The 8538-nt window shown below is 59.6% G+C and overlaps 1 protein-coding gene across 2 annotated transcripts; it reads left to right on the forward strand.

Annotated features, from left to right (window-relative positions):
* Window positions 1-363: 363 nt before the first annotated feature.
* On the forward strand, window positions 364-6716 carry BAK1 (BCL2 antagonist/killer 1). 2 transcript variants are annotated; one of them, XM_012746932.3, is made up of 6 exons: window positions 364-625; window positions 2519-2619; window positions 3510-3645; window positions 3972-4115; window positions 5153-5333; window positions 5427-6716. In XM_012746932.3, the coding sequence occupies exons 2-6, from the start codon at window positions 2550-2552 to the stop codon at window positions 5529-5531; spliced, it is 636 nt and encodes a 211-aa protein (XP_012602386.1). In that variant the 5' UTR covers window positions 364-625; window positions 2519-2549; the 3' UTR covers window positions 5532-6716. The 2 variants fall into 2 exon arrangements, with proteins under 2 accessions (XP_012602386.1, XP_020142575.1); XM_020286986.2 differs by lacking the exon at window positions 364-625 and having other exon boundaries at window positions 2522-2619; window positions 3572-3645.
* The last annotated feature ends 1822 nt before the right edge of the window (window positions 6717-8538 follow it).

An 8538-nucleotide genomic window follows, 5' to 3' on the forward strand; every position in this document is an offset into this window, starting at 1 on the left:
GAGTACTTTAAAACACGTGAGCCTCAGTTTGCTCATCTGTAAAGTTGGCATAGTTTACAGCCCCTCCTCCCAGGGTTGTTGGGAAGACCCAGTGAGACAGTGGCTGCTAACGGGCATGGCACCCAGCGAGAAACTTCCTTGCCCTAGCGTTTTACTGGCACTGACAGAAGGAAGGGAAGAAAGAGCAAAGTGAGAGCCGGGAAGCAGAGACGCAGCAGCGGTGGGGGCGGGAGCCGCTCCGCGGGGCTGGGGGGCGGGGCTGGGGGCGGGGCGGGAGCCGCTCGGCCGGGCTGGGGGGGCGGGGCTGGGGCGGGGCGGGGCGGGGCCGCCCCCAGGGCCGCCGGCCGCCCGCCCAGCCTGCGGGCCCGGCCCCCGCATCCGGCCGCCGCACAGCGACTTCCTCCGCAGCGAGCAGATTGGAGCTGGGCGCCGCCGCACCTGGGACCGCCGAGCCTCGCGCGTCCCTCGGGCCGCGCCGGGGCACAGAGGCCGTAGCAGGCACCGGGGATGCACTGACGCCCTTCCCAGAAGCCGCTCGCACCCCGGCCCTGGGAGCAGACCCAGCCCCTCGGATCTCCAGCCTCGGCCCTGCCGAGCCACCCCGCTTGGGCCAGGATTCCGGCAGGTAAGCTGGGAGGGTCCTGCCCGTGCGGGCAGATCGCCGCTGCCCCTGCCCCAGGGCGCGGCAGGGAGCCCGCCGGCCGCCGGGGGAAGGGGCAGCCTCTAGGCTTGCCCGGGCAGGTCCGCCCTCCCCGCGGGGGCTTGATCTCTCTCGGCTGCCCCCACTCAGCTTCCCCTCTCGCTCTGGCCTTGGATGCCAGAGAACCACGAGAACTGGGCTCTTCAGCAGTCTGTGGGATGGGAGTGGAGGTCAGCCAAGGTCAAGGGCAGGGACAACTTTTACAGCTTCTCCTGCTGCCCCTAGATCCCCAGACTGGGTCTAGAGCCCAGCCAGGCAAGTTTCCCTGGGGAACGGGCCCAAGAGGTAGGGATGGAGTGGATTCCTCTTACTGGAAGTTGGGCCACTTGCACGGGGGTGGCGGTGGGAGGGGGCAGGCCCAGGTGGCGTAGGCTGGTGGCTCTGGGGTCTGTTCTGAGGCTCTACCTGCTCACCTGGGCTGGTGGTAGAGTTAGTTGGGGATACAGTCAGCGTCCTCTGGCCCTGCGGTCTAGGGCTGCTGGGTGCGGAGACTGGGGAGAAGGAAGGCATCTTATTTAGGAAGGAGCTGCCGGGTGGCGGTGTGCCTGCAAGGTCTGCCTTTAACAAGATCTGGCTCCCAGAGGTGGAGGGGAAGGTCTGCTGCGCTCTGTCCTGGCCCCGAGGGGGTGGAAGGGTGGATACACAGGTGGTCCACCCCTTCGCCACCCGTTCTTAGAGAGCTCTTGGGGCACTTTTGAAAGTAGCCCTAGGCGTAAGTGGGAGGAGCGTGGGTGAAGGGGCCCAGGCCTTGGGGGCCCGGGGTGGGGCTGAACCCTTCCAGGGTACAGGAGCTGGCACGCTCCCCCCAGGGTGATGGAGGCAGCTTTGGGGGAAATGGAGCTCGGAAGGGGTGCAAACTGAAAGTGAAACGGCTCACATCCAGGAAAGGGGCTGCAGCCTGGACTGGGCCGAGGAAAGCTGGGGCTGGGACAGGAGAGCAGGTGTGTGGTGGGGCTGAGGTGTGAGGCGGGCTAGGGGGCTGGGAAGAAGGCCCTGACTCCTGAGGGCTCCCTCAGCTCACTGGGAGGCAGGAGGGAAATAGGAAAAGTTGCCCTGGAAAACTACACCCTCTGAGGTCCACACACTGGAAAATAAATCTTAAATGAGTGTTGAGTATGTGGACTCATGAAGATTCCAACAAACTACTTTCCCTGACTAGCTATGTGGCCTCAGGCACTAGCCTCTATGTGCCTCACTTTTCCCACCTGTAAAATGGGTGGGACGCTTACCCTGCTGGGTAAATTTTGAGTTTGATACCCATCACCTGGAGAATACTCAAAAGTGACAGGAGTATACCACAGGCTCTCAGGAAGTGTTTGCGGCTCACAGGCCTGAGTTGGAAAACAGGTGTGTTCTGGCCGGCCAAGGGGAAGTGGGGCCTTCATGGGTCATTGGAGGTGACAAGCTTTCGATAAACCTTTGCTGGGTGCAGTGCAGGAGGCCCCCAGAGCAGCTGAAAGAACCCCCAGCCTCTGAAACTAGCCTCACTTGCCCGGGAGTGACATGAAACGGGGCTTGAGAGCCACCAGGGCCCGCTGCAGCCACCCCCTTCTGGAGGCCCTGGCTGCTGTTGAGGACACGGCACAGATGCTGCAGTCTGTCGGCTGCCTCACCTTCCTTATCCGTCCCCCTCAAAGGATTGCCGGTGTAGTGTTCAAGGTCTGCTCCTCCCAGCAGACTCAAGGTGGCGAAGTAAGAAAAACAGTCCCAGAGGACTGTCCAGTCTTTCTGGGAGGGGGGACCCATCCTATGTGGCCATGGCAACCTCTCAGGCGTCCCTAGTCAGAGGCCCCTGCTTTTTCTCACCCATCCCCACAGGCTGTCGCTGCCCACCATTGAGACCTGAAAAATGGCATCCGGGCAAGGCCCAGGTCCTCCCTGGCAGGGGTGCAGAGAGGCTGCCCCGCCTCCCACTTCTGGTAAGGGTCTTCCCGCCCCTCACCCATTCCGCACCCTGGAGGGCTGTCTGGAGAGAGCAGAAGTGCTTAGGGCCACACAGGACCTAGGGGCAGGCTCTCCTGCCTCCTTGGCCCCTTGGGATAAAGGAGAAAAGAATCTTTCTGGTCAAGGTTAAGCCCAGAGGGCAGGGTGGAGGCTGGGCTGGGGAGGGTCCGTGGAGGCTGGGAGGGGCCTGGAGCTGGCGGTAGCACAATGCCATCCCAGGGCAGAGGGGCGGGGGCGGGAGGAGGGCAGGGGAGTGGGCGTGACTGTTGTCTCCTTGGGTAGGAGAAATAAGGAAGTAAACTGGCTTATCACTCAGTCAGGTCTGCCAGACTCAGGGACTGGGAGCCACTGGGAGCGGGAGCGGATTGTTGTGACTGGGGGAGGAAGTAAGATGGCTGCCCTCCTTCCCTTCTGGGGGGGGGGGTGGCCGGGGAAGCTGGAGCGCACAGCCCCTACAGGCTGTTCCCTAGATTTGGGGTCCTGGTCCCACGTCTGTCACTGTCTCCCCGTTTGACTTCTCTGGGCCCGAGGCTACAGTTTCAAATTTTGTTCCCACATTTCCTAAACACTAATGGACACCTTGGACACACTAAAATAGACTCTGGAGCCCAGATCCCTGGGACTACCTCCTGGCGTGTGCATGTCACTTAGACACCCTGTGCCGAAGTTTCTTCTACTGGGGACCACCCACTTCACAGGCCCATTGTGAGGGCTGAATGCAAAGTGCCAGGAGTCACTCTGTACAGAGTAAGCACTAGGTGTCAACTAAGGAGAACCGATGTGGCCTCGAGGCAGAACAAACCACTTAAAAGGCTGGGGCTGCCAGGGTCCGTCTCCCTCCCTGACTCCCAGCTTTGATCCTCAGAGGAGCAGGTAGCCCGGGACACAGAGGAGGTTTTCCGCAGCTACGTTTTTTACCGCCATCAGCAGGAGCAGGAGGCCGAGGGGGCAGCTGCCCTCGCTGACCCAGAGATGGACACCTTGCCCCTAGAGCCTAGCAGGTGAGCTACAGTCCCTGGGCCCACAGGGACATCTTCAGGGAGGTAGAGGCTCACGTGGGGTCTCTGCAGGTCCCGGGAGTTGGGGTGGCCTGGGAGGTCTTGCGCTTCTCTCGGTGTTGCTCCTACACCTATCCAGGATCCTGTACCCCTTTCAACACATGCCTGCTCCTTGTTCCTGAGCCCAGCCCTCATGTCTGAGCACACTGTCAGGGACCTCCAAGGCGGGGTGCACAAGGCCAGGGACAGCTCAGGTAGATCCCCTCTGCTCTGAGCCTGGCCCCAGCTGCCCCACAGTCTGCTCACCCACCTCCCTCCTGCTCCTACAGCACCACGGGGCAGGTGGGTCGACAGCTCGCCATCATCGGGGACAACATCAACCGGCGCTATGACTCAGAGTTCCAGGCCATGCTGGAGCACCTGCAGCCCACAGCAGAGAACGCCTATGAGTACTTCACCAAGATCGCCACGAGGTACCTGGGCCATCACCGCAGTGGGCTCTGATCACTCTGATGTCCTGTCACCGCCATGCCACACCCTGCCCGGGCAGTGAGCTCCCCAGTGTGGGAGCCAGTTCTCTTCTGTTAACTCACATGTGGTCTCAGCCCCTATCTTTCTCTCCCAGGGTTACAGACCCCTCATTTCTCGCCACTTAAGCTTGCAGCTCTTTTGAGATGATACCAGGGGCTGGATGGATTAGATCAGGACTCAAGAAGGGCCCCGAGGTGGGGATGTCCCCCAGAGCTCCCTAGCCTAGCTGGAGCACAGCTGTCCTTTGTAGATCTGACTTGGAACCACATATCACACCAGAGATAGCAAGGTTGCGAACCTCTGCCAGCTCCTGGAAATGGCTTCCAGTCACTATAATCTGGCATCCAAGAGGCAATCTGGTGTAGTCGTTGAGTACACCAAATACCTGGGTTCAAATCCCAGCTTTGCCACTTACTGCCTTTGTAAAACTTCCTAGTCTGCCGTCTCCTTGCTTGTAAAATAGGGAAAATATGCTTAGAACAACGTGCACACTTACAAAGTCACCGCCAAAGTTAGAGAGGTCGTGCTGGGGTAGATTTGAAGCCGGAGGTATCGGTAGGAATGGGTGATAGATTTAGAATTAGTGCCCAGAACTGAAATGTCCAGCCTGCGTCCCTAGAGGCCAGCTCCCACACCTGTGATTCCAGGACCTCCCCTAATCTCTTCTGTCCTTTTCCCTCTGCTGTCCCTCGGGCTGCCAGGCCAGCAGCAACGCCCACAGGTAATCTCCCTGCTGCCTCCATCCACTGTTCTGCCCTCTGCCCCGTCTGTGCCCTTGGCACCTGCCCCTCGGGGCCACGCCCCCCAGCTGCGGCTCACACGCCCTGAGCTTTCTCCCTTCTCAGACCCACGTTCTTCCCACGTCGAGCCCAGGCTGGGGCAGCCTCCGTGGCTTTGAGGCACAGCCAGCAAGGGGGGGGGCAGGCTGAAGGGCCTCCTGGGGGCTCTCCACTGACAGTATGGGACACTCTGCCCACAGCCTGTTTGAGAGTGGCATAAACTGGGGTCGTGTGGTGGCTCTCCTGGGCTTTGGCTACCGCCTGGCTCTGCACGTCTACCAGCGCGGCCTGACCGGCTTCCTGGGCCAGGTGACCCGCTTCGTGGCCGACTTCATGCTGCATCACTGCATCGCCCGGTGGATCGCACAGAGGGGCGGCTGGGTGAGTGCCCAAGGGTAGCATCTTCCAGCCCTACCCTGTCCCTGGGGTGCCTGTGTATCCTGCCTCTTTATGACCTCCCTGTTTCTCCGGCAGGTGGCAGCCCTGGACTTGGGCAATGGCCCCATCCGGAACGTGCTGGTGGTTCTGGCCGTGGTTCTGTTGGGCCAGTTTGTGGTACGAAGATTCTTCAACTCATGACTCCTGAGGGGGCCCTTTGGGGTCCCAGCTGAGACCCTGCCAAACTTTCTCCCTTCCCCCTCCCCTGCAGGGGTCCCCCTCAAAAGTACAGAAGCTTTAGCAAAGGGACACTCCAGCTTTGGAGGGCCCCTGCCCATGGGTCAGTCATGGGGTGCCCCAACATTGCATGGTGCTAATGGGCTCTCTCTCTGGGACCCATCCTGTCAGAGGGGGCCCATAGCCTCCCTCAGCTCTCTGGGACGCCTCCCCTTAGCCCTGTGTGCTGGGCACTGGGGAGACTGGTGGTGGTCGGGGGAAGAGACTGGGAGCTACTGCCTCCCAGGAAGTTTTTAATGGTTTTAGCTTTTTATAATGCCCTTGGGACAGCCCCTCCTCTCCACGGCCACCACTCTGCCCAGAGCCAGGACATCCGGGACATGGGGGCCAGTGGGTCTACTCTATGTTCCCCAGTATTTAGCGTTTCTGGAAGGTCAGAACCTGAAAGCTGGGACTCTAGCCTGGTCCTGGCCCTTCCTAAGCATCATGTCTCCCAGGAGCAGGACTGGCTGGGAGTGGGAGGGCCAGGGTCCTGCTTAGTTCTCCCTGAGCCCACTCCTCCCACCCCATACTGTCTTTGCAGTTGGACTCTCAGGGATTCTGGGCCCGATATGTGGGGGAGGTGGGTGTAGGCCAGTGCTGTCTGAACTTATCGGTCAGGTCAAGAGCCTGTCTCCCCAGGTCCTCTCAGTTCTCTCCCTTCCTCGCCCCTTATAACCACTTCACTGCAGGTGAAGACCCTTGTCCCCATCCCCGGAGGCCTTGGGTGAGGGCGTGCTGAGGCCCCTCCTTGTCCAGACTACAGGGCTTAGGACTTGGTTATCAGGGAGTTCACCTTGGCGCTTCCGAGTGGGAGAAGGGCTTTCACCACCACTCCTCCCTCATGCCCCGGGCACAGTGTAATCCAGGGGTGTGGATGGGGGAACTGTGAATACTTGAACTCTATCCCATGCTCCTCACCTGCTAGATCCCTCCGCAGGGTGGGGGTCAGAGTGCCTTCCCTATCTTGCACAGCTCTAGGGAGTGGGGGTAAGGGGAGAAAATTCCTGATTAAGCCAAATGCAGGGAGGGGATGCTGATGGAGCCTGCTGGCCACCCCCCATCCTCTGAGTGTGTTTGAAAATAAACTGTGTAATCCCCTCACCTAGTAATTTCTGTGTCGTCTGCTACCTTCAGGCTGGACTGCGGGAACCTGACCGTGCCTGGCATGTATGGGCGGCTTAGTACTGAATAAAATCTCACCCTGGGCCTCCAGACTCCTAGAGGTCTGGAGGAAGTTGGGACCCCTGGACTGCTGGGCCTTGGCTATAGGGCTGGTGGAGCAGCTGCACATGTTAGAGGACCTGCATGGGCCTCCTCAGGCCTGGCCTGAATTCCTCTCCCTCCCTGGGGCCAGCACCCACGCTGAGCCAAAAGGCCCTTCTCCCCCACACTTAGCTCTGCCTGGGACACGATGTCCCCACAGCCAGCACACACACACAGGGCTTTCATTCTAGTTTTATGCTGCATGGGAGTCCCTACGGGGCTGCAGCCAGGGGTGATAAAAATAACAAGCATGGGGGCGTTGCAATGTTTCAAAATCCACAAAGTCTTTCCAATCCCAGGCACCCGGGTCTGTGTTTCTGACACCCTTCCAAAATGGTCACATTCAACTCCAAGAGGACTCCAGCTTCACTTTAACTCCCCTGGGGTGGGCTTGCCAAGCCCTCACCCCTCCACATGGTCTTCAGACTGGCACAGAAGCCATCACAGAAAAGGGAGCAGGCAGTGGTGGCCGGAAGGTGGTTGCTACAGTGCACTACAGGGAAAACTCGGCAGCATTTATAGAACACTTATGTACCAGGCTTTATGCCGAGAGTTCATCATCGAGGCCCAAACAATAGTATGGTGACTGATGCAGGGATGGTGCTCAAACTCTCGCTTTGCAGGTAAAGGGACAGGTGCCTTCCCAAAGTCGCCCGGGGAGCTGTAATCTGCCACCAGAATACTGGCTCCAGGTTTTGCGTGGAGGCCGAAGGGGAGTGTGGGGCTGTTGGTCTCGCGGGCACAGGCCAGCCATAGGCTTGTCTGGGGACTGAGGGGGCAGGGTTGCCTCTCCGCCTCCACAGCGACAGCAGGAGGTGGGCGGGCTGCCCGGGTCCAAGATGGCCGCCGCCGCAGCGCGCACGCAAACGTGCCCTTTCGTGGGCGGGGCCTCGAGCGCACCCCCTGCCGCCTCTCGGTGCTTGGGTTTTGAGGCTAACAGCCGGGGCGTTGCGCGAAGAGCGGGAGACTCCGTGGCTGGAAGAAAGTCGAGTGGGCAGCGGCAGGCGCTGTGGTTTCTCTTCCCCGCTCAGGAGTTGGAGCGCCATCCGGAAAGGCAAGGGGAGCCGCAAAAGGTTCCGCCTGTACCAGCCTGGCCCCTCCACGGCCCCTATTCTGCTGCCAAGATGAAGTCTCTAAAACCAAGTGCGGCCGGGCGCGGCGGCTCACGCCTGTAACCCTCGCACTCTGGGAGGCCGAGGCGGGCGGATCGCTCAAGGTCAGGATTTCGAGACCAGCCTTAGCGAGACCCCCTCTCTACTAAAAATAGAAAGAAATTAATTGACCAACTAAAAATATATATAGAAAAAATCAGCCGGGCATGGTGGCGCATGCCTGTAGTCCCAGCTACTCGGGAGGCTGAGGCAGGAGGATCACTCGAGCCCAGGAGTTTGAGGTTGCTGTGAGCTAGGCTGACGCCACGGCACTCACTCTAGCCTGGGCAACAGAGTGAGACTCTGTCTCAAAAATAAAATAAAATAAACCAAGTGCGTTCTGGAGTTACTAAAACGGGGGGAGGGGGGTGAGAAATTAGGACGTGAAAAATAAGCCAGGGACTGTGGGGACAAAGGGGACCAGATGGGCTCTGCAGGTGTTATGGAAGTTAAATAAAAAGAACGTAAATTTGTGATTCTTCTGAAATTGTGACTTCGTGTCCACCAAATATGTC

This window comes from Microcebus murinus, chromosome 5 (assembly GCF_040939455.1).
Source record: "Microcebus murinus isolate Inina chromosome 5, M.murinus_Inina_mat1.0, whole genome shotgun sequence".
NCBI lineage: Eukaryota > Metazoa > Chordata > Mammalia > Primates > Cheirogaleidae > Microcebus > Microcebus murinus.